Consider the following 26,676-nt stretch of genomic DNA (forward strand, 5'->3'; position numbering starts at 1 on the left):
TTTTCGTATACAGCTGGCAAGTGTGAAAATCAAAATACAACTCACTACTTCTCTGGTTGAGTAATCCATATAGTCTGCGTACGTTTGTTTATTATAATTATTTCTGGCTTTGTTATTACCACTATCCATAGTATTGTTGTTATTATTATAACTATAGTTGACGAGGCTTATGATAATCGTAGGGATACAAGTATGTACGAATATGGTGCATAATAACATATATAAATATAGATTAGGTTTTCTCACTTTCTTAAAATCATCAACACGATGTATAATAATTATAGTAACTGGATCATGATGATAAAATTAATTTACTTAAAATCAATGCGGTTTATATTATATGCGTATGTAGTTTTAATCACAATTAAAACAATTCAAGGTGTGTAGAAAAATGACTATACAGAGACGATAATTATTAATCAAAATTTATGAATTATTAAAATATGAATATTATAAAGACTTTTCGCAGAACCGATAAACCAGCCTATAACACATCGAGTCTTTATTGGTTTTGGTAATGATCTTGACGAAGGGATGAAAAGTAGGAAGGGTATAAGGGCTGTGAATGAGTGAGAATGAGCGGGTCTGACTTTGGTATGTTTTCAACCAGGATTGGTCATCAGTTCTTGCACCCACGACAATATTTATACAATTAATAATAATTATTCAATTTAAAAACTGTAATAGTATTAATAATAATACATGTAACGTATTTTCGTATGCAAGTTATAATTATCATTAATTATTAATGTAGCTATTGTTAATTTAGACACAACTAGTAATTAGTTGAACCTTATTCAATTGCTTGACTGAATAATCAATAATTATTGAGTAATTAATTAGTCAATGAATTAACTAATACACTTTTCGTGAATATACTTACAAGTGTAGGCGATTACGCTGTATACGATACGAGTATAGGTACTGTGATTTGTGTTATTAAGGATTATTAATGTTATTACGTTGTTTATCAGAGGGCGGTATGATTATAGTATAATGTAGCTGTTGTAAGACAATATAATAATAATGATTCGTTTAATGACAGTACGCCAATATCGCGACGCCCACTATTGTTATACAATTAACTAATAGTTTATAGTGTACGGTATACGGAGTATATTGTGTGGCATTCTTAGTACTCGAGAAGCATGATAAATGTCTGAAGAATTTTTAGTAAAATTTATGAGTATACATTTTCGTAGGCAGAAAAATGTTATTGCAATTTTGAAACTCTAGATCAGCGAATTATTGTATATATTATATTTCGATGACGTGACTGTCTATGTATTACGTTATCACAGGGACGAATTGAATGAGTGCTCTGACATTTCACTGTAATTTCCCCCTAGACTATAACCGGCATTATAATCGTCGAATTTTTCAATGCTACATTTCCACATATCGAACGTATTACTCCGCATCGAACATTGCAGCAATTACGTATACAAATACTTATCTACTTCTATCTAGCATGTATTATTCCTAGGGACTATTATACTAATTGTAAGTATAATATTTGTGCGTGATACGCTTAATCTCTTTATCCTTATTGTTTTTAGCCTAGAGGCTGACTTATTACACAGAATTTCAGTAAAACGCCGCATCACAGTCACACGTGGCATTTTCCGTACGGAATAGAAATATTGAGTACTGAATTTGAATTTCAATCTCTCATTTATAAAACATACAAAATATACATACAATTTCAATTTTTAATAAAATTGTACAATTAAAGCGGAAAATTTTATTACGGTAATTGCAGCAGTGCGCAAAAATTTGAGTAAAATTGTTTCAATTCTTTTTTTTTCATCCAAGGTAAGAAAGATTAAGTAATTTGTGACCGTCATGTGGTAGTTTAACGAGACTCTGTATGATTTACCACCAAATGGAGCCGTGAAGACTCTTGATCCGTTTTTTGTGTCCCTGTATCGATTGAGATCTTATCACGACATTGATAAAACTTTTTACTTATTGTTAAAATACGAACGCGAGGGTAATTATCTACTCCTCTATCCAAGAAATTAAGGAACATCAAACGCGTCTCAACTGAGAATATGATATAATAATATCCATAGATTTCATAGCACATTTTAGGAGGTGTCAAAAATTCTCCCGTAGTTGTGCATAACTAGAATAAAAAACTCGAGTCAATTTTGTAATTTACACATCTGACGTAGGTATTATTTTTCTCTTCTCGACTTGAAGACGATTTACTTGAAAATTTTTCATGATCCTATACTAATTGGCCAACTTGGTATTGACGGGCACAATAATTTGGAACTTCACATGACAAATTATAATAGTGTTTTTTATCTGAATATATCACAATTTGATGCACTGGTTCTTTAGAAAAATAGTTCGTATAGATAGTCACCTTGAAGAATTTCGTCTGGGAATAATTATAATTGAAACATTTATGCCACGTGAGTTTTTCTCTTGATTACAAGTACCGCAGCATCTACTTGAATAGTATAAACTATTGCCCTTCATTACAATGCCAGCCAATTATTAACCACTCAGCGTATACTAAAAGTAATTTAACGAATTTGCGATAAAATAAATCTTACATCTGAAATGCAAATTCGTTTCAATAACGTATTAATAACGTTACTACATATCAATATAAGTTCGCATATTATGCATAATAATATAACAGTACTAAAACCTACTGTAATTATCGTAACTCGTTATTAATTCTAAATATTTATTGTATAATGTACTTCGATGCATCCTCAACGTACGGTATACCGTTCGCGCTTCTATCTTTCACTCCTTTTTCTACTCGAGTTTAATGACTAGAACGTCTAACAGCGAGTCATTTGGTAAAAAATAATACGTTCAACGGAGGGAGAGTAAAATACCTAACTATAAGTATTAGTTCTTAAAAGGTTTCAAACAGGAATCAAGGACGACAAAAATCAAGAAAGAAAAAAAAATGTAAAATTGGGGTACGGGAAGACGGGATCGCGGACGGAAGCGGACAACCCAGGCCGTAACGACTTTTATAAATCAATTAGCCTGTTCGGTGTTTTGTGCCTGCTTTTCAATCTTTCTAGCAAGTTCCGGGCTCATATGAGGATGAGGAAATGGTAATACCGGCTTCCTCAGTATTGTCGGTTTCACTTTAACTTGTGGCTTGAACGACGACACCTGACTTCCTCCTGTTAGATGCATTTCAGCAAATTTGGCTGCGATTATTGGAGTCGATCGTGGTGGCAACGGGGAGCGAAGTGGCGTTGGAACGTCTCCCACAGCGACTTGAGTCGAACTAGCCGACCTAACGATTCCCTGATTCTCTGCCGGGTCCTGTCCCCCTGAGTTTACACAATCCTCAGTCTCTCGATCCTTAGGCTTCGTGCTTCCCAATTCAGATGCAGATGTTGCGGCACTGCTTTTAGTGTTTTTTTTCAACGTACACTGGTTCTGTTTGGCGAATCTCTCTGCAGCTGTACTCATGTCCGGCGACTCAGGGCCTCCATTCGGGGAAGTTGCAGCTTCTGTACGTGAGGTTTGAGGAGGAGGGGTAAGAACACGGGGCGCTGATTCGTCGTCCGAACTACTCAGGCTGCTGGAAGACGCAGATTTGTTGTCAGCGTCCTGAGCCGATAGTGGAAGGTCCATTACGAGATCCGGTGTGTGTTTCTGTCTCATTTCACGGAACTCTTGCTGGGAGGACCGGAAGGACTTGATGCCTGAAATTGGAAGGCCAGAACTGAGATGGGTTTGGGAAGTTGCACGTCTCTGCCAGAGTTCACGATTCGCAGAGAAGGTGGTCCTCTCCCTGTCTTCATCCTGGTCTTCGTCGTCTGTGACGTTCGCCTGCAGTGGCAACTGACTGGGACTTGTCACATCACCACTCATACTCTGTGACTTCCAGTGCTGCCTTCTTGCTCCCCCTCGTTTTGCCACTTCCAATTCATCGGCAGGTGTGTGGTGACGGTGTCCTGATCTGAGATGGGGGTTGTGATTTTGCAGCTGTTGATTCTGGGAATCGTCTCCTATTACCGTTACAGGATCAGACTGATCTTCTGGGTTGTAGATCTCTGATGGCGTGAGTCGAATGAGCTCTATCGAGTGGTCAGAAGGCAGCGCAATACAGTCTACATCGTCATTGGTCCTTGGCTCCAAAATGGACTTCGTAGGCGTCTCTGAGTCCTGTCGGAGTGACGTTAACTTTTAGATTAAGTGCCAGGATCCGTTTTTAAAAGAGGTACATGTATGTGCAGAAATAGTAGGTGTAAGTGAAACTTTCTTTGTCAAAAATGCCTGTGCCGTAACCATTGACTGTTTGCTATCTGCTCGTCAATTCTTCAAACATTGAAATAGTTATTATTTGAAGATGATTCTTTAATTCTAGTATTTGCTCGTACCCGTGACGAAGAAAGCTTGACGTGTACGTGTTACACACTTAATCTAATCGTAAGAGTTACTTCGGAGGATTTTCTTCGGACTGGTCCAGCCACCTTGGTCGAAATCACAACTATAAACTTGTTTGTACCTTTGATGTGTAGGTATGTTCATGAGTGAGTGACTAGTTTTGGACTGAGTGATAGCATGGATTTGTATTTATGTTGTATAGAGTGCACTGAAAGAAAAATATAGTTCAGTAGATTTTATTTGCGATGGGAAGAACCCCGAAAGAAAGGCAGGTAACAAAGTTAGAAACCAAATTTACAACGTACATAACGTACTGATGGCACAGCACGTGTACATCCCTAGGCCAAATCAGATTAGATATACGAAAAGAGAAACGTGAATAAGAAAAAGAATGATCCAGCAGGAGAACGGTAATTAGTTTGTTAATAATAGTATAATAAAAAAAAAGTGTCCATTATTCAATTCTTAATTGGACTTGTTAATTTTCTCCAACATATTTCCAACAACTGTCCAATTCGCACGCAATTCGGCTACTGACACGTGTCGTATACATTGCTAGAATTGAAATCTTCGTACTGTTTTCAGTATCAATTAACCAGTTATTTTCAAATCGAGTTCAACTTATACAGTAGTTATACTCTTTTCCATATACATATGTAGTCTTTATACATATAATGTGAATGGAATATTTTGTTTCTTTTAGATTGAGCAGGTAGCCGATTAATTATGAGCTGTTGTCAGAGTAGTTTATTTGCTCCAAATATGTTATTACGGTCACTATGCGTATTCTCAAGGTTGTGTTAGCTCTTATTTTCCAAAAAGATATTGAATGTATCTAATCGTAAGGTGTAGAATTAAATCCATTCTAATAGGAGCATCTTTGTATAGTGTATCCACGATTGGGATCAGGCATAGGATTTATCTCCCAATCAACCATTAACTATACAACATGTAATTACAAACTAATAACTTCACAATGGAGACCAACAATACTACTGCCGAACATGTATAGTAGATCCGTAGAAACTGGCCAAAAAAATTTATCCTTATTTTAGCATGGAATAGAGTTTTAACTGCCAAAAAGCAGTCACGATACATTAACCCGTGCATCGATTACAATGATAGAAATTTGGATTAGACATCAAAGGATATAGCATAGAAATAAAGATACAATAAAAAAAGATATAGAGCTATCGTATTCTCCGATGTTTTTCATTCAAATTGCACAACATCCTTCAATGTCTTATCAGGATTTTCGGTCAGGCCGACTTATTACTGTTGATTAAACTTGAGAATATATACCGTGAGTACTTTTTGCAACTACTGAGAGGTACCAGCTGCACGTTACTGACCTAATATCAAAGTAGTATACGTGTACCAAATTCATGCACCAATATGATTTTACTACACAGATTAATAGCGAAAAATTAACATTACTTAGCAACTCCAAAATTACTGCTGCCAATAAATGTATTGCATGAACGTGTAATTATGAGTAATAAAAAAAAAATAATAATAATATAATCGCATTGCACGATCACTGCATAATCGTCATTTCTAACGAGGTACGGCGACGGGATTCATGTTGTTTACGCGAATGTTTATTAACCGATTGTGGATTTTGTTAGGATGAATTTATTTAAGCAGTCTGTCATGATTTTGTACAGGCGAATTTAACTCTCACGTGTACATAGATCTGCGTTTTGGAGAAAAAAGAACTCGTGCCATTATTTAGATGCCCCACTTTTTTACTTGTCATCGCTTGTATGAGAGATAAAAGAATATAATACTGCTTTGTACTTCTTTTTTTTTGAGATCTCGTATATGTATATTTGGCAACACGGAAATGTAGTTAGTCGCGTTGTGCGAGGATGGGAAAATGTAAACAATCGAACGAGGGAGTTTTTGATGTTCGTCATATTACTCACCTAATCTTTAAGAATTCCCATCGCCTAATAGAAGAGGTCTGTCTTCCTCAATCGGCGTGGTTTCCATTGGCCTTGTCAACAACAGACTGAGATTGTTCTACGGGACTCTATGGGATTCACAAACCAACCGAACTGTCAAATCAACACTCCTCCAATGTAAAATCAAACACAAACACGACAGTAGCTGCAGCAGCACACGGGACGTGACAACCAGCACAGTTTCTGATTTTCGATATTTCGTTATTTCTTATTTTGTTTGTATTATTATTTCGTAGTTGTTTTTTTTTATTTATATTTAAATTTTAAATAAGCAATCTTTTGAATTTTTCAAAAACGTATTACAATCACGACGAAGGTTGCGCCAGCAGTAGGTTTTTTTTTTGTATTTGTTTTCATTAAAATGTTTTTTTCTAATGTGTTAATATAGCAATATCATCACGACAAGATAAAAAAAACAAACAGCCGCACGAGGAGAAACACTTCCGAAAAATTAAACGTAAATCTGTAAAAACAACAACCAACCCAGAAATTATAACGATTAATTCTCAATAGTGAATTTTTAGAACAAAACGATTATGATATGTAATATGACAGCAATATGTGATTGCAGATATCTGTGTACTACAGTGTCATACTTCACGACAGACACACTTAAGAGCAATATTACATTACATTACAATTTACAGTCAACATATCTAGCAGAATGTGATAGAACACCACTGAAAACAGTCACAGAAAGAAATACTCGTGTTTATGCTACTATAATAGTTGAGGCAGCACAAGAAGACAAGAGATGAAGGCACATGCATCAACAAATGTGTGTATTTTGTATTTATATTTTATTTACAAAAGTCATTATTGTACAAGTCCAAGTGTACTACTACAACTCTAAATCTATGTATGGAATTTGAGCAATTTACTTTTTACTCAATGATCCCGCTTTTCCTCTCTTCTCATCTCTCTTTTCCTCCTATCCCACACCACTCAAATTTTTTCTTCTTCTCACGTTAAAGCAATTACTTGTATTTATTTATCTTTAATCAAAGGGATTATATTTTTAATAATATTAAGGTAAAAGTATTCGTATTTCATCTCCGGATTAAAATCCCGATTATAACTGTAATAAAATAGTTACAACACGTATATAGATTAAAATGCGAAACCCCCCCCCCCTTCCCTCCCAAAATTTTCCGTATGCAGATCATTGGAGATCTCGAGGTGGGCTCTAATTTCAATTTAGTCAGTCTTTTCGTGGCTACAACATGTATTATGTATCGTACAAGTTGTATAATTGTATAGTTTGTTGTGCACACCTCAATATATATGAACTATTAAAAAGTTTAAAGCAAGCTGTGAAGAACATTGAATTCATAAATTGGTTGCGATCAAACTAGGCAGGGCATGAGTTGGCAGGTGCTAGGTGCAAAAAGTGTGTATAGCAAGCAACAGTTCCAACTGCACACGTTAATTGTGAAAGTTGATATACATTATACGATATACTTTAAACCGATCATTCAGATATACTTTAAAGCGTTCATGCACTCCTCGAAACACATTTCATGTTATGCAATGTCTCTACCGCTTTTTGGACTGTCATTTGCTTATGTCATTTAGTCTTGAGTCAATAAACTCTCGAAATAAAATATATGGTAAAATTTGTTATGGCAGTTGAAACATACACTTTCTGTATACTCAAATACATAAACGTGAGTATAGTCAAGCGAATTGTTGAAAACTTATGCAAAACGCCGACAAAAATTGAAGCACATGACGAACGAGTATTCGACTTGCGTAAGCACGATACGACGCCCTGACACAAAAACAACCAACAGTATGAATAAAAACAACAAAAACAACAACAAAAACAACAACAGTAATAAAACAGGAAACTTCGCAAATTATCGTTTAGTGACAGGTATGAAAAAGGGCTCGTTATTTGCTATACGGTGGTTTCCAATACCTCTCGGCTAATGATGGGTTGCGAGCTCGTCACACAAACAGCAATTCCTGGTACCAGAGCGTTTGCTTCCTGTTGCTGCAGCAGCTGCTGCTGAGTATTGGTGCCATTGGTGTTGGCTGTGCATATTGATCCTATTCCAGTTGAGCTAGAGCCTAAAAGTGGTGAATTTCCACTGGAAAGTGCACTGTCTGCAGAGCTGGATGCTCGTCTTCGCATCGATTCTTCGCTGGAAGACTTGAGGAGTTCCTTATCCCGGTCCTTGTCCTCATCCCTTCAAAAAGACGCGAGGATTGCATTTGGGGTGAAGCAAGAAAAAACGAAGGGCATAAAATGCAGAAATAGTTTTTTCATTAGATTAAACTTCCTTTTCGTCACGGTGTGTATCAAAATTACGACGTGATAGATTTAAGTCTTCTACTCACTTTATCTTGAGCATTACGTATTTGTCAGGTATTAGTCCTTCACGACCTGCCAGAGCGCCACGCCACCAGTCATTGCTAACCTGTGCATACAGCGTCAGTGTGTCACCCTTTTTGAAACTCAATTCCCTTGCAGACCGAGCGTTAAAGTCAAACTGCGCGGTGGCTTCCAGATTTTCTGATTCTGCACACGAAAAGAAAGAAGATGTACCGTGGACGTCCAGTATGATTGAGTTTCCATTTTAATTTTAAATTTAGAATAAACTTTCCGTTCAGGAGAACCGTCTCCGGAAACTTTATGCCTCAAAAATGTCACCAATTGAAACAGAATCGTTTTTGTATCGAAGTACAAATTGATTCCTAAGCACTGTTAGAACTTACCATCTTCCGACGGATACACTTCAGAATCCATATCTTCCTGAACTTGGTCTGTTGGCGAGTCGCCTACCTCCCTAAAAAGCAGAATATATATTGTGTCTTCTGCTGCATGTAGTTTACTTACGTTACTTGTGCGCAATATATTTTTTCTTACACATCATCGGGCTCTCTGCTGATGTACTTCTCATACTGAATTCCTCCAATGTCATCAGGGAATATTTCTTCGCAGAATGTTATGATGTTCTTTATTAGATCGTTTACTTGATTCTGGTACTGGACCTGATCCTTGTCTTCAGGCACTGGGACCAACGTTGGTCCGAAGCAAATTGCCAAGTTATAAGGGTCCATCATATTCTCATCAGAGAATTCTGAGAGGCTGAAAGATTTTTAATGTTCAGTTTAACGGAGGAGCAAAAAATGCGTCAATTTTATCATTTATGTTCGGAACATAAAAACCAAAGGCTTGTATTAACAAATAAGGACTCACTGATTGAGAAATGCAAAGAGATATCGCATTACAATGACAACAGGTCGAGGTAAGCTGGAGATGAGCTCCTTCATCTTCAGTACAAATTCCTGCTTGGATTCAAGCTGGGCAAGTTCCATCAGATGCTCAAAGTAGATGATAGGAAAAAGTGGTTCTCTGAGCTCCCTAAGATATAGTTTAAGAACCCCAGCAACACTGTTGATGTCCGACGCGTCAGTTACGTCTGCAAGGGGATCCTCGCCTCTCTCGAAACACTCCCTGAAGTTGTTTATCTCCACCTGTGATCCCGACACCCTGAATATACCCTGATGATGGAGTCCAAAAAGGTTTATCACCCTGACACAACTTTTCACAATTAACGGTATCTCCTGGTTTGTGCTCTCCAAGTATTCTTCTAGTGAACCACCAAACAATTTTGGCTGACCGTTCATCTGCAAGCGACCGATTCGCTTTCGTCTAGCTTGCTTTTGCTTATTCGCCGTTATTGACGGATTTGGACTGGATGCTGATCCGTCGAGCAGTGTTTGGCGAATGTATTCTTGCTTGGCATCAAGTCGTGCTATCCTCGAGGTTCCCAGAAGGTATTCGCGGAATTTCTGAACAGCAATGAAAACGAGGCACGATGAACATGATCGTCATTTTATAGTTCAGAAAAATACATATTACCAGAATCAATTTCTGAAACACACAGTATTGATAAGATGTTGAAAAATGAAAACAACCAAATTTTACCGTTAGGTAAAACTCCTCAGTCTCCTGTCTGTCGGCTCTGAGTTTTATTTGAAGAGTCTCAGGTGGCCTGGAAGTTGGGACAGCGTTTTCACCAAAGTACCTGGAGCAATCGTAGTCTTTTGCAGTGAGCATCTCGAGCAGACTGGCCTCTGCGGTCTCAAGAGTTTTCCAAACTTCTTCAGACTCTGTGCGCAGTGATGTAACGCGCTGCTGCAATTGCGTGAGCCTCTGCTCCATCTCCGTGTGAAGAACTTTCTGCAGTTCCGGCTCGGGCACCTAATTAATAAATATACATCTCCTATTTCTGGTTGCAAATATAATCGTTAATGCGGCTTAAGCCAGAATTCACATCATTCAAAATAGGAAACAGAGAGAAAGAACAAAATACATAATTCATTATTCTACCTCATCGCCACGTTGACCCTGGAATTCAAACTTCTTTGGAATCATGAAAGCCACGTGATGGGATTCGAGAAACCGTTGTTTGTCTGCCCTCGAATCAAGCGACCCAACACATGCAGCCAACTGTTCAGCACCCTGCTGCAGTGATCTTTGCCTACCCTCCTCTGCACTGCAGTGCATTAGAAGAGCTCTTGCAACACAATTGTGGAAGCCAAAATCCATGCACTGTTCAACAACAAAACAATGATTGTTGTTGATGTTTTAAATAGGGTCAGGTGAGTTTGACTATTACATTCAAAATATATTATTATTATTATTGAAGATGAAATTAATCGAAAATTCCGGTCAGGTAAACTTCTTTACCTGACCGGATTTAATAAATAATGCGATTATTCATTAAATGGTACCGAGTTTGGGACTTACGTCAATGAGATCGGACAAGTCATCGACGAAATACTTGTGTATCGTCGTATTCGAGGCCTCGAGGCAAAGGATGTATTCGTTCCGCGCCTTCAGAGCTTTCAGTTTGGATTCGGTATGCTTGGCCTTTCTCTGAAATCACATAATGCAACGAAATCCGTTATGACGGTAACTAAAATTCGGTTTATACATGTTGTCAATCAAGGAGGGTGGGTGTTTTTTTTTTCTCTTAATTCGAATATTAAACATCGTGATAAACGAATGAACGTTTGTTTCCTTCTAATTTAATTATTTTCTACTCTCCTTGGATTTTATTCCGACAGCAGGGTAAGACTTGTCAATCTTTTTTTTTTTTTTGTCTATAAGCATAAAGCTCGAGTGATATCGGATATAGCTGATGTGTGCAGGGAAGCCGTTGGGCAGCGACACACGCGCCGTCGTTTACCTCCACCTCCATCTCCACCTTATCCTCATACTCCTCCTCCTCCTCCTCCTCGAGAATCGGGTTGCGTGCCATCTGCTTTGCTGATCGAGCTTTGCGGCCGGCGTTGCGGTTGGTTTCTTTATTTTTCCACGCAGTAAGTTTGTGGGCGCCGCAAAAAACATACAGATGTTTGAATCTGTTATGAAGGTCTGTTTAATACGTCTTCAGGATTAAGGCAAATAGAAGAAACGATGAGGAGAAAAAATTGTAAAACGAAAATACGTAACACACGTACACGTACACGCACACGCACACGCGCGCGCGCGCGCGCACACACACACACACACACACACACACGCACACACGCGCACACACGCACACACACACACATTCGAATGATCTTTGAAATTAAGTGCAAAAAAAAGGCAAATGCCTCCGCCAAACGGCGCCATCCAGACATCGATAAATGCCACGCCTAGCTGATTACTACCTTGGCAAAGAAGCGGAGAAGCCTCTTATGCTGTACACACTACATTCACACACCGTACATGACAACTTGCGTACACAAAATTTTATGCTTATTTTGTGAAACTGTAAACTAATCTCGAGACTGTACCCGATAATCAGGAATCTCACACAGACAAGTGATATTTGTTTGACAAAGGCGAGCATAAACATCGTCGAACTCTAGGGATAATATAAATCAAATCATGAAATTTAGACACGAAGAATAACCGTGTAAAATCAAAGGTATGTGTAAGTACGTAAAACAACGCGGACAAGGTAAATAAATAAATCTTCGCGAGCTCATTGTATAGCTATTTCGAAAATTTATATATTTAATATGAGGTATTCAGGACTGCAGGTTAATCGTACGTGGTGTACGTCATTATTTTTACCTGTGGGACCCTTCCATGTTGTTATTATAATAATTATTATTATTGTTGATGTTTTTGTTGGCTGCACAGATGCACAGAAAGCAATTAGCATGAAAGAGAAAAATGGGATGAATTTTGAAAATAGGACACGGGGTAGTTCGGGCGCTATTCCATACCCTTTCTTGTCTAAGTATATTCATGGAGAGTTTGATATATATCTATAAAGATCATCATAACGGTGGCAGAGGTGGTAGAACTGAACTGCATTTCTTCTTCCCTAAGTATATACAAAACTCAACGTGTCTCCGTCTGTCTGTCCGTACGTTCGCTTAGAACTCTAAAACTAACGATCCAACTTTGATTTTTTTTTTCTGTGGATAGCTTCAACGTCTGGCCAAGTTTTAGGCTATATTTCGTTACAAATACCTAGAAAAACCCCCAGTAGCGTTCTGAGATAAGTCTGCCTGCAGGCTGCAACTGCTGCCACGACGTGTCTACTTCCACATTTGCATTATTTGAAATCTTGCATAAGTTGCTGTGAGGAAAGATTCTGCGTATTGACTCTGTATAAAGACTCCCCGCAAAGTCTGTTTAAATTTTTTCAACTTATGGCAACGCTACTAGGGAATAATTTCAGTGACATAAAGATATTTGTAGGCCAAGGCGAAACGGGATCACATATTGACACGCCTAACGCTGACTAAACCCTTACAAATGGAAGAAAGTTACGGTCAAGATTTTTCAAGCTCTCGACGAGAACTACCAAAAAGTCCGGGAGAGCATGTGGTTACGTCGAATAGTTTCGTCGCAAAAATCATTAGAAAATATTCGCGGCCGCTAGTTTAGTCCATATAACATAGTAACTATTATGTAGAGATGAACGATAATCACGAAGCGCGACGTCGCGACGACCGGGAAACAAAAACGAGTCGTCGCCGTTGTCCACATCGGGTATATATTCTGACATACAATAGGTATATGTATACATAGACACTTTATATACACGTACTTATGTAATACATACAGAGAATGGGGATAATAATTGGCACGCAGATGACGCAAATACCTAATTTGGACATCCTGCCGTCGGCGAAACGAACTTATAACCCAAATACCCATAATGCATTATTCCCTCTGACTTCCTGTAACGTCTCAAACACGACACCATATATAACACGAGAACTCCTGCTGCATCAGAAATTAACGTTTTCTCATACATTATCTAGGCAGTTTTACAAACGCACAACTCTCACCTTGTTAACTTCCTTTTCGATCAGCTTGTACTTCTTGCTGCGGGCAAGTTTTTCCGGCGGCGCAATGGCGACCTCGAGTTTAGTCCTCTGCTGTTCAGCGACCCGTAATTTCGTCTCGGCTTGCCTGGACTCCGCCTGGTAGGCCTGATAGGTCTTCATCGTTGTGTGAAGTTCGTGGAGAACCCGGAGAATCTCTTCATGGGTCTCGTACCCGATGTCGCGACACTGCAACGCGTAAAGAAAAGCTCAAAGTTGTTGTCAATCATCGTTACGCCCGAGTTAAATGACAAGATGATTTAAATCTCATATATATATATACCTATACAATTTAATCGCGGACTCGAGCTAGACGCGCTTCTTTTCCTTCTTTTTATACATACTCTACATTTTTCTTATTTCCGACGAGCCATCAATACCAGTCGTTTTTTTTTTGCTTATTATACCTACACACGCTGGTGCAGTTATAGACACATGTCGTGAAGAGGCTACAAAAAGAAGACCGAACTGCACCATTTAATAATAACGATACCGAAAGAAAAAAAGAAATAAAAGGATTACGGATTCTTTTTGTATAGAGGGTCGAAATCTTGTACGCCATATTTCAACGGTTCGAATTTATTATACTTCAATTACTCGTGCCGATCGTTAAACCCGTAGTGACGATAAAAAATTCTCAACCATCAAATCGTCCTCGTCAATATTTATTCAGATTACATCCGTTTGTTATTGTATACAGTATATAACGCGTGTCGTGTCATCCATCTCTTTCAAAATTTAGACGTGCTAAATTGGCGTGTATCAAGCATCACACTCGACGCGGTATTTAGACCTGAGGATTAACCATCATCAGTCGAGCACTGTGTAATAATGACACATTCTGAAGATTAAATCCGTCGTCGTCGTCAAACTTTCGCTTATAACATCAGTTATACACAGTCAATTCAATTTTCGGCATTACTGTACGTTGCTAATAACCAAAGAATCATTCGGTATGTATGTTAATTGAAAAATTTTTCAAAAACAGTCGTAAAATTCTAACCAAAGTTATAAAATTATATTTTTCCATAAAAACTTTGAAACACAGCAACGAACAATAGACTAGAAATATATTGTACAAGTAACTCGATCGCATAGCGCAAGCACAGCGATGACTATTATTACAGTGTCGGTGATTTCAAGTAGAACCTCGTGTGATATATATTCTTGTCCTGCCATCAAAACATCCTTAAATAAAACTCACGGTAAGAGGGTGAGATGTTACCTAAATTCGTTCCCTGGGTCTATAAACGCTGTGCCCCGTAGGTTTCGCCTCGCATTGTCGTAGCTATCCTACTATAGATATACCTAGATAGAGTAGTACTAGGTATAACGTATTAAGGGTCGTGCGGTTAGTCGAGACTCACGCGGCGATTGATGCGCTGAACGTCCTCCATGACCTGGTTCAGCCTCCCGACGAGATGGGTGCTGTAAACTTCCGAAAGAGCAGCGTGATCTCTGCTCAGAGACTTTGTCTCGTTGACTAGCTGTTGCCAGCAGGCGAAGCTGGAGAACAGAGGCCACTGTTCTCTTCTGAAAAACAAAAAAAAAAAACATGAATTAAAATTATTACTTCGGTTAACGAATTTCCTTTGCTCTTTTCCTCTCTCTTTCTCGTGTTTTTTCATTTCTCTTAAACTAACTCTATCCGTTATCTCTAACTCTAATTTTATATTTTTCATCTCATTCCTATTTGTACTTTCCACTGTAATCTACTTTAACATCTGCTCTGTATTTTGTTTTCTGATTTCACCTATTTTAAGTTATATTTTTTTTCTGTCTGCTTACTTGCTGTTTCTGTTTCTTTTTCTTTTTTTTTCTTTTTACGAACTGTAATAATTGTATTAATTTTCTGTCTTTAATTGGTACTTGACCAATATCGCTATGAACATAATAAATTATCTACCTATATCTATCTATCTCTCCATACATTTGGATACCATTTTCTTACTATCTATTTATTTGTTTACTCATTCTTTCAACTGTCTACTAATCAAATTTTCAAATCAAAAGCTATTTTTCACACTCCGTTACTTTTGTTTCTTCTTCCCTGCAGCTTGTATATCATAGTTATGTGCACCGTTGTACGATTTTATAGTAGTATTCGTAGACTTACTTCTGCTTCTGTTCTTTGTGTTTCAGCTGAATAGCTCGAGCCATTTTGTCGAGGGATTTGCTGTAGTCGAGTTCGAGCTCGGCTCTCCGTCGAAAAAAGTCCTGGAGTTCGGCAACCAGGGCGACCTGGGCCTCCATTCGAACGTCGAGACATCTCAGCTGCTCGTTCAGCTGCAGTCTTATATCTGAAACGATAATCAAAATACTTTAATTATAGCTATCATATGTTATTCACGCACGGCGAGAACCGTTTTTTTTTTCTTTCCTTTTCTTTTTTTTTTTTACAACTGGATTACGTAAATCCTTGGTCATAATTTTTTATACACACGTGTCTCGATATTTCGAGAATTTTTTATACACATGTAAAGAAAAATCGAAACCACTCTGAATGTTGGTATTTTCAGTAAAAACCAGTTATTTTCAGAATTTATTTACACGCGGTGCGTTGAAAAAAGAAACAATATTTCGGGGATTGAAATCCGGGGGAAAAAAAAAAACAGTTTCCACACTTTTGGAGAGTATATTTCTATTCGAGACGTTTCAACTGTTCACTGATCTGCACTACGAGTGCATCTGCACGAAAGTTTTTACTTAAAATATATAATCATTTGTGGTAAATATTAATGCATCGTATATAATAGAATATGCATAGTACGGTGCGCAACTGGCCGGCAATAAATCGTCGTTGCTGGAAAGCAAGAGCAAGCGATGTTAAAAAAAAAAAAACCGAGTAGCGATTGGCGATTTGGCGATTAGGCGATTAGACGACGCTGCACGACTGATAGTGGCATGTGAAATATATCACTGTGGTGACCTAGACAATACCTAGGTGAGACTTTTATTTGCAAACGCAACAATATTAATTTCTTTTTATAGATATAATAATAAAAGACGAAAAGGTTGGAACTCGTAAAATATTATTATACCTCTCTATTCGAATGAAAACAAATTTAGTAGATTTGTATAAGTACACTTGTAATATAGGGATCTAGTAATAATAAATAAATAGCTAATAAACGAGGCTGACACGATAACTTATGGAAAGAAAAACAGCAAAAAATAAAAATAACAAACAACATTTATAAAAGAAAGTTTGTTAACGATCGATAAAAAAAAACTGTTTAATATCCAATTCGAGAAACGGAAGTGTTATGTACACCGGAAAGTATAGGTCAATCATCTGCAATTTACGATGTTTTTAAACTTAGATAAGTAATAACGTACCGATTCATGAATATCATAAATAACACGTCCGATACTTATTATCGAGTTTTTATTTCACGCAGCGTGTAATTTTGGACCACTTTTTTAACTCCTTAATACATTTGCGTTTATCAATTTATTCTTCAGTAAATAAATTTAAAAATAAATAAATATCAATTTCTTGCAAATTTATTTGTTTTTGCTATAACAAGTGGCACTGGAATGCGAGTCAAATTGTATGCACTTGCACGAGTGTGACAACGATCAGCGATTGCCATCGAAATATCTAAATAATTCCGTGTACACAATGTACATACTTACTACACACTTATCGTGTCAAATGTTGCGATAACAATTGTATATTATAACAAAAAGTGAAGGATCAAATTATACCGCAGGATGATTGTCGGACATAAGTGGAGATCATTTATCATCACATTTCATATACTGCGCGTCGAATGAAATAATTATACATAATATATAAATGTGTATTTTTTATATTCATTGGCGAAAGACTCCATTTTTTTAATTAATATACATGATTCATTATTTTATAAAAATTATTATCCAAAGTACGTTATAATTCTTTTGATTTTGAATAAAAGTCTCTGCAAATGTCCTTAGTTTAAAACAGTACCCTGATTTTTTTCGATTTTTTGTTCATTTTGCACGATTTTGAAGAGAACATTGTTTGAAATTCAGAAAAAATTCTCAAAACTTTTATTTTACACTTAGAACATTTCTAGACTGGTTTCATTATAAAGTTGACAAAAAAAAGTTGCACGTGCCAAAAAAATGTACAAACGGGATGTACGTAACGGGATCGGTCTAAAAATGTTCCAAGAGAAAATGGAAAACTTTTCCGCTATTAAAACTACATACTGAAATTTACCAAATTTTGGTTTCACATTCACCGTTTCGAAAAAATACAAGATAATCGAATGATCGGTTAATTTTGACCGATTCAATCGAGTCGTGTTAGATAATTTTTTTCGACTCGATTAATCGATGCATCGATTATTTTTAGCATTGTGGCCGTCGCGTTAATAGCACTTTCGTATTCCATGAGTACCGCAGTGCGACGCGACGTCGATCGAGAGTCTGGACAAGCTGTGATGTTTGTTTCTGCTGCTGCTACTGCTGCATTAGGCGGCATCATCGTCGTCGTCGTCGTCGCGACGCCACTCTGCAGTGCACGGCTTGCGTTTCCGGCGGGAATCTAAAAATAAACACCACGGGGCGCGGGGTTGTTCTTCTTCTTCTTCCTCTTCTTCTTCTTCTTCTTGTTTTTCTTCTGCTTCTTCTTCTTTCATGGTATTTTTCCATCATTTCGACTCTGCCACCCCCCTCCCCGCTCCTTTTTTATTTCTCTCTTCCACCGCTCTGCTCTTTCTCTCGCCTCCTCGACGAGAAAAATCTAAACAACACAAAAAGACACGGCCCGTTTGCGTTGCGAGTATTATATTTAGGGTCGCACTGTTTCCATCCGTTTTTATAATATTTTTCGTCTATAACCTCAAATTTTCACTATGAACTAATTATCTCTTCCGCAGATACATTATATACACAACATTTTTCTCTTGAAAATGTTTCTGCCTTGTATACGAATAAATAAATATATACATGTATGAATGATATTATTATACCGAAAATCAGTCAGAAATATTTTTCATTTCACGCATTGTCAATTGTATTTTATTACACCGACACAATCGTATCCGCATACCTTATAAGTTGATACGTTGCCAAGTTGTATGCCAATGTATAAATAAGAAACGTTCGCTTATTATGAAGCTAACACGATAAAGCGATAAGACCGCATGTAATAATGCCGCTCTGTTATCGCGATTCATATAATCACCCATTCACACCAAATTATTAATTATGCCCTGCATATAACGAATTACGGTAAAAGCACCAAATATGATTACTCGCGTTATTGTACCGTTTGTACGATACTAGAATTTTATTATTGTTACAACGTCTATAATCATATATAACTTGTCCGTTATACAGGAAGACGTAAATGTGTCAGTTATACAATATGGATTGAATTAAAAAAATTAAAGAATTTTCAAATGTAATTATAAACGTTGAGAAAAGCTTATGAGTAGGGCCCTGATAAATGTGTATTAAAAATTACAAATTACGTACGTATAGTGTACTTTTAAAAAATTAAAATATGGAAACTAGAAACTGCATTTTCTGGCTCCAAACATCATATTTTACGTAGAAAACGAAGTAAGGAATCGAAATGATTTAAATAAGAAATATTTATTTACATATAGGGCCCTCTACTGATGAGAAATAATCAAATTTTATCTTGCACACTCGAATTACTTACCAAATATGGCTGAATATATATATGCGTGTGTGTATATATATATATATATATATATATATATATATTTGGAAGATTCCCGGGAAATCAAGCACCGTGTAGGTATATTATCGATTTATATTCGTTTGGTATGATTCATCATTCCCAACATGGGTATGAGATATAGGTACATACATACATACGCACACACACACACACACACACACACACACACACACACACACACACACACACACACACACACACACACACACACACACACACACACACACACACACACACACACACACACACGGATACCTGTATACATTTATATGGGATAGGTAGGTGAAAGACGCAATGAGAGCGGGAGAAAAGCTACCCTTGCAAGGAAACGGGTCGAAAGGCATTAGTGCAACGAAAACATAAATACATACATACATACACGCGTATATACATACCTATAGTAAATGGTTGGTGCAGCGGAAAAGTGCAGCGTATGGTTACAACACACGCGATACTACACGCATATGCAAGAATACAAGTGAATGCGTCAGCGGTTTCGAGAGAAAGAGAGAGAGAGAGATTGCACTGCATGCGTGATATTTTTCCTTCTCTCTTCCTGCCGGCACTCGCTCATCCCACCAAGGCAGCAACAAAAACCCATAAGCGAGACCGCAGGTATCCATCGTGTTATAGGATTGTCGCAGCATTAAAGTTCTGTGACATGTCATTCAACCACATATTTTTGGTGTGTAAGAAAGGAAGTGTGTGCGAGAGGAGTTAGACAGACAGACAGACATATAGATAGATAGATAGAGAGAGAGGGAAGGCAGGTAAACAGAAAATCCTTATAATTCAACGGTTTTCGAAGTCCGAATACACACTGAAGCATCTTTGTTTGCTTGCTAAATATATGTATAAATATATACAGTATGCCTCGGAGAGTGATGAACCTAAATTCATCCAATAAAAATACGATCTCGTTATATGAGTCACGAGTTAATTTCCTGCCGTACAAGATTATACACGCGTCACGAATTCGGATGAAATTAATAAAGATTTCTCCGAATTATGATATATACACTATTATACGTATATTTTTATTATATACACAATACAAGTATCATACATCTAGGAATTAAGTGTATTACATGTGACTAAAGATTATCTCTTTGTGTCAAGTGTGTGACAAGAAAAACTTTGAAATCTCCAACATACATTATTATATAGTCCGAGTGGTGATAAAAATTTTGTAACCTGACTGCAAAATAGTTAGGCTAAGGTCCGACGGACAAGTTAGACACATACGTGTATGAAACGTCCTCTTCAAACAACCGACCTTCTATGGCCGTCGCTATTAACGGGCGTCAGTTCGTAATAAGACGCGTAATGTGAAGAAATGTAAAAGCCTATTATCCATGAATAAATATCATTCGATGTAATACATGGAAATCCTGTGGGATATTATTTGGGCCGGACGGGAGAGTAACCTCTTAAAAGATGGTACAAAAAATATACAGACATTCATTCGTTGATATTGATATAATATAATACGTTGGATCATTACTGGAAAACCATTTTTTATAAAATGATTTTCTTTTAAATGTACTCCAGCGTATGTATGTATGTACGTGGTTAAAAATAAGTTCGGGAGAGAAAAATGAAAGAGGGTGGAAGAGGAAGGGGAGAGTTTTATACGCCTGCCTAACAACAAGAAACCAGCTGCGTTGGTCGGTCGCTGTACTTCTAGGGACTGGGAATACATCGTATATCTAGATGGGCGTATAAAACTCGACGTCTCTCTGTTTGCCTCCGTGCGTTCGCTTCTAACTCCAGAACTACTGAACCGATTTCCATTTCTTTTTTCCCCATGGATAGGCACAACGTCTGGCCAAGATTTAGGCAATATTTCGTTACAACCAGATCAATAGTTTTGAAGATACAACGATATTTGTAAGCCGATTCGGAAGGGGATGCGAACACTTATTCGAACGCTTACTAGGTCGCCGATTTTAGGTTATATCGGATATTAACCATATTTATGAAAATATTCTCCACTGTGAGCAAGATTGTCTTGCCCTAATAGAATTTTCATGTAATAACATTAAATTTGGATGGGGGTGAAGCCGCGATAAGCTACGGCATTTGAGACCAGACAGGTATAACGTAACACCTATATGCAATTTCAATGATAACATCGGTCAACACGAATTTTCAATCTGAGTTCTAGATGTCAAATTTATGATTTCTTCCACGTAAGTAATAAAAGAAAACATACTTTTATCAGATAAAGTTTGCTTTTTATTTAAACGTGCCACGACCCGCCGCTTATACTATCGCAACCCAAATTTTCAAGACTTATTTATCACCGTGTAAAAGGCAAAATCAAACTTTATATAGGTAATAAATGAAGGTTTTGTTTATTATTCGATGTATAGAATCAAAATTTGTCCATTTAAACATAAACTCGAGATAAAGATAATCATTAAAAAATGTTGACCTGTGTAATCGAATCCTCGGCAGAGGACAAAGACGATCCTGCTGCAGTGTTCTGAAAACTGTATATAGGTATGATACACGTATACGCTTGATGTTATAAGGTTGCAGTTGAGTTCGTCTCTGTTTGTCGGTTGCTAACGAAGGTCGACGATCGGCCGAAGGCGAGAGGGAACCGTAATTGCCGAATTTACTGAGGGCGTCGCTCGGACGGACGGCAAGCCGTCGGCATTCAATTCGCATTAAATCTTGTCACAAGTTCGACGATCTCTTTTAACCATCCGTAATTTATGCCAATTCGACTGACTTTTCACAACCTTATACGTATACGAATCTTATATTTGATACGAAGGGTTAGTTAGCCGCTCTCGTCAGTTTGTTTGCATAAATCAGATTTCATAATTTCAAAAAAATTTTAATATTTGATAGTATTTCGGGGATTTTTTTTTGCAGTGTCAAAGATTTCACGGGATTTGAATGAATTCAACACGTGATTTCAACATATCTTATGGAACTTTGACAGAAATAGTGTAAATCTATTGTGCAAAAATTCTGGACACAATAAAAATGATTGCGTTCTCTTCTTAATTCTAAATTTAATTTCTCTCTACCGAGCAAGTCAGCGACTAAATAGCTCACTTCAATGACCGGCCTTCAACAAATACATATAAGTACAGCAACTATGAATAATCGCGTTAATTGACAGCAATTATTAATAACATATTTCACGTTAGTTCTCTTTGTTCGCACTTGACGCGTCATTACGCAAACGGAAGGAGCAAATCTCCATGCATAATCATTGTAATGCGAGTTGAATGTGTGTGCGTATGTGCTTATCCGATATGCAAGTTCATATTAACGATAATATTGTACAATTTTAAAACTGAGAAAAATTAGTTCCGGTAGCGAAATAACTGTACTCAACTTTTCCATCGGTCATCAAATGATACCAAAATTGCATTATTTTGTTATACTTTACACTTTTCAATGTTGTATTATATGACATATTTTTGACTTCGACAAATGTTTCCAGGTGTTATAGACAAATAACGTCCAAACAATTAAAATAGCACTAGAAATAAAAAAAAATATCATTACGAAAAGGAATTGTTTGTTTACTCTTCACATATCGGCGAGCACTAACAATGTGGGATAAGCGGTAGTTTTTCGCTGAACGAGTTAATTAGATATATATTATTTCCTAGAAATATGTACTAAATTTTTATGAACAACCACAATACGGCGGCTTCAAGACGTCGCGTATACTATTTATTATCTATGAAACCTCGCTCAAGTAATAATTCGATGAAAAATCTAACAATTTCCAGGTAAAATATCAATCGATATTTTTAATTTCCTTGAAATTTTTTTTTTTTTAATTATTGCACCAACAATGGATAATTATACCATAAACGGAAGAAAAATCTCACGCATATTAAGGATGGTGATGTTTCAAGAATGTTGGGCTACAAATAAAATTATGACTAATATATTTTTCCCCATACAATAAGAACACCGAAAGGCAAAGCTTATTTATTTGCCGCATTTGTACAGATGGGAATTGCATATATAATTGCTATACGAATAAGAAATCGCATAATCTATCGTTACACTTTTTTTTGTGTTCAATTTCAGCGAAAGTTTTTCTCATTCGAAACCGTATCATACAGAATAATAAACTCCGAGCCCTTCTCAAGGTTGGATTTTTATATTTTATTTAAACAAACAACTACAATTGGCCGGTGATTATAAAATTTGTCAACATCGCGTCTGGATCTCAGCGATAAATTCTGATTACAGTACATGCCGAGAGTGTAAGTCGCTAGTGTTAGAACGGTGTAAGATATAGATAAGTACATTATTGAAATGTACGAGAAGGCTCGCGTGTTATACGTTATAAGAAAAGAAAAGAAAAGAAAAAAAAATACAAACAAACAAAGTGACCGCGAACGTGCGTGAATGAAATAAACATATTTGAAAAGTAAAAAAATGTAAAATACCTTTCGCCCATGCTTCCCACTCCTGTTTTCCAGCAAGCTTGAACATATTCGCAAAGTGAGCTAAGCTGATTTCACACTTCTTCTCCTTCTTCTCTCTCTAATATTTTTCCGACACGCACCGTTCAGAATCGCATTTGCCGACTAATGGCACACATCCGTCTTCTCTACATCCACGCGTGATGCGTATCATCAATGTAGCGTATTCCAAACCTACGTAAGTAAGTATGCGCAATAACTCAATCGGCATCTGCGGTGTATGATAAGGTCTGCGTAGCAGGAAAAGCGTCGCTGATTGCTCGTCGATTCGTCGGTGATGGTAGCGGCGGCGGAGGCGGCGGTGGTTTGTTTGTACATCACCGTAAATTTAGCATCGCAGGATTAAAAGAGTAGCAGCGCAGCCCCTCCTTCAAACATGTAATCCAGTCTAAATAAGATTTCACCTGGAAGTCATTGGGGGGGTCGATTTTTTTTTTAGTGTTAGGGAGATCCGTGGTGTAAATCTCGATTTTTGGGTAAATCCCCCCATTGCGTTTCTCGCCATCTCGATTTGAAGCAGGATTTGTTGTTTTTCGAATAACTCGCTTATTTTTAACTTCAGAGTGAAAATGATAATAGCCAAAGTTGTGGGAAATTTAATTCCCCATAAGTGTAGTAGTTATAATTTTTAGCCAAGGATCGTATTTGTAAAGTTAGACGGCAAATAGGACTAAAAATTTTTTTTTTAAAAGTTGTCTCGTTTATTATTAAGTTTATTGTAAAAATGGTAATCAATAATCAGGTAGGAAGTTTTATTTCCTGTAAATTTGGTTATTAAGATTTTTACGATGAACTTGATAATAAATGAAATGACTGAAAATAAAACAAAAATGTCCACCCCTGAATTAAGTATACGTCCGAAAATATTGATCCTGGGGTAAAAATTATAATCACCAAATCTGTGGGGAATCATAATTCCCGCAACTTTGGTTATCATCATTTTCACTCTTAAGATGAAAATAAGTGAGTTATTCGAAAAACAAAAAAAACCCTTTAAATCAAGATGGCGGCAAACGCAATAGGGGGGGATGTTCCCGGAATTCGAGATTTCCACTACCGACCACATCCCTCTGAGTGTAAAAAAAAAAAATCGCCACCCTAATTGTTTCCAGGTGGCCCGATTTTTAGACCTATCTCGAGTGGACTAATGTGCTGGAATCCGGTATTGCGCACATCACTATTTCATACACATGTGTGTTTATAAGTATATATATAAACAATAAAACAGACGTCGAGTAGCAACAGGAATTATTTGCTCCTCCTCTACGCGCGTGTGAAATATGTATTAAGGAAAAATTTACACACCGTAGCAGCGGAACCGAACAATATATTATTGGTTTTCGATTTTATGGATTTATGCGACGTGCAGTCGGGTCGGAAAGTGTTACAACAAAAGTATGAGAAAAATGCTAAGCTATGGATGCAACTACTGAGAAAAGCCACCCTGATAATATTACCAATTTTTTCAAAACACTGAATTTGAACTGTAAAATAACCTCATTGTACCAACATCAGAGATCTGATGATTTTTCCACAAATAAACCCATACTACTTCGACATGATTTATTATTCTATGATCGCCCGATTTTAGAATTTCCAGAACAGTATGATGAAATATATTTTATTCTGAAACTTAAGTTCGTCATCTGTAATTTGTAACAACTTTTATACACATCGATTCTTTTTGTTGCCAATTCATGAGCTTGCGAAAAGAAAAAAAAATTATTCCCAGAATGATTCGTCATAGGGAATTCGCTTATAAATAAAATGAGCAATATATCATTAAAATCAGGTTACATGTATTTTTTTGGGTGAAATATAGTAGAATAAATGTGATTTCTCGGAAGTCGTTAATAAATATATGTTTCAAATGAGAATCAACATCATTAGCCTCACTTTTAATTGTAACGTTTTTAAAACTTTTATTCTTTCACATTTTTCTTTGGAACAATTTTGACCCGCGTACACTCGTTCCATATATCCCTAAAACGCGCGTATAATAGATACGTTGATACAAGAGCACCGTGAAGTTTCGCACTTGATAGGCAATGAGTAAATGTACCGTGGTAGAAAAAAAGGATAAGCCAGTTTCCGGTTGGTCATCGGGCTATTCAACGAGAATGATCCCCCCCTTGCAGTCAGAATTATTACTTTCACCTCTGAACTCGCGCACGATCAGTAAGTGTAAAAACAAATCGTTCCGACCCCCGAGGGCTGCGTAGCGTCGCGTCGTCTGCGCCGTTCGACTCGCGGTGAAGCAGCAGCGACAAACTAACTCGAGCGCATTTGACCCTCGATAAATTAACCACAATTAGGTGCGCTGAGGCGAGGCGAGTCGCGGTCCGTTCCTCGTTCCCCGTTCCCCGTTCCCAGAAGCCCCCGCCGATAATACGCGGACCCACGGAGCCTAGATATAAGGAGAGTTACGATCGCCATAGGCGTTTTGGCTTTATTTGCGGCCATAAAAAAAAAGGAGAAGGATCATTTCCTCACAATGTTCACCAGGGTAGCGCTGGTGACGTTAATGTCAGGTTCACGGCGTTCGTTTGTTATTGTTTGTATCACGGCATTCCCCCACTTTCCTCTTCTTAGATTTAAAAAAAACCCGACATTAGCAACTTCAGCGCCTCTAGTGTAGAAAAGCTTTGCTTCAAATTTTCGGCCGTTTCTTATGTACATTATGACCGTTCTCCTTATATCCAAGCTCCGTGCGCGGACCACAATATGTGTTATATACCGGTGGTCCGTTTCCCGTTCCGCGTTTTCCGTTCCCGTCAGCTCCTGCCGATAATACGCGGATGATCACAAT

General features: G+C 37.4%; 1 protein-coding gene and 1 long non-coding RNA gene across 10 annotated transcripts in view; one reads left to right on the forward strand and one right to left on the reverse strand.

The window, feature by feature from the left end:
* Positions 1-51: 51 nt before the first annotated feature.
* The window catches only part of LOC107224867 (SLIT-ROBO Rho GTPase-activating protein 1), a 41,918-nt gene continuing 15,293 nt past the window's right edge, over positions 52-26,676 (reverse strand). For 2 of the 9 annotated variants that reach the window (XM_015665091.2, XM_015665092.2), the window contains exons 2-13: positions 15,811-15,994; positions 15,062-15,227; positions 13,659-13,883; positions 11,107-11,235; positions 10,687-10,908; positions 10,282-10,557; positions 9,550-10,145; positions 9,217-9,438; positions 9,066-9,136; positions 8,688-8,868; positions 8,266-8,536; positions 52-4,155 (exon numbers count right to left, since the gene is read on the reverse strand). In XM_015665091.2, coding sequence (XP_015520577.2) covers positions 3,010-4,155; positions 8,266-8,536; positions 8,688-8,868; positions 9,066-9,136; positions 9,217-9,438; positions 9,550-10,145; positions 10,282-10,557; positions 10,687-10,908; positions 11,107-11,235; positions 13,659-13,883; positions 15,062-15,227; positions 15,811-15,994 — 3,689 coding nt within the window. In that variant the 3' untranslated portion in view covers positions 52-3,009. Of the gene's footprint in view, positions 4,156-8,265; positions 8,537-8,687; positions 8,869-9,065; positions 9,137-9,216; positions 9,439-9,549; positions 10,146-10,281; positions 10,558-10,686; positions 10,909-11,106; positions 11,236-13,658; positions 13,884-15,061; positions 15,228-15,810; positions 15,995-23,831; positions 24,272-24,964; positions 25,131-25,763; positions 26,222-26,676 lie in introns of those variants that run through there. The other 7 variants (XM_046741749.1, XM_046741769.1, XM_046741753.1 and 4 more) reach the window with 7 other exon arrangements.
* Positions 14,501-15,987, forward strand: LOC124294786. The gene is made up of 2 exons (XR_006904719.1): positions 14,501-14,647; positions 15,837-15,987. It is a non-coding gene; the product is annotated as an uncharacterized LOC124294786 (long non-coding RNA).

This window comes from Neodiprion lecontei, chromosome 1, assembly GCF_021901455.1.
Source record: "Neodiprion lecontei isolate iyNeoLeco1 chromosome 1, iyNeoLeco1.1, whole genome shotgun sequence".
NCBI lineage: Eukaryota > Metazoa > Arthropoda > Insecta > Hymenoptera > Diprionidae > Neodiprion > Neodiprion lecontei.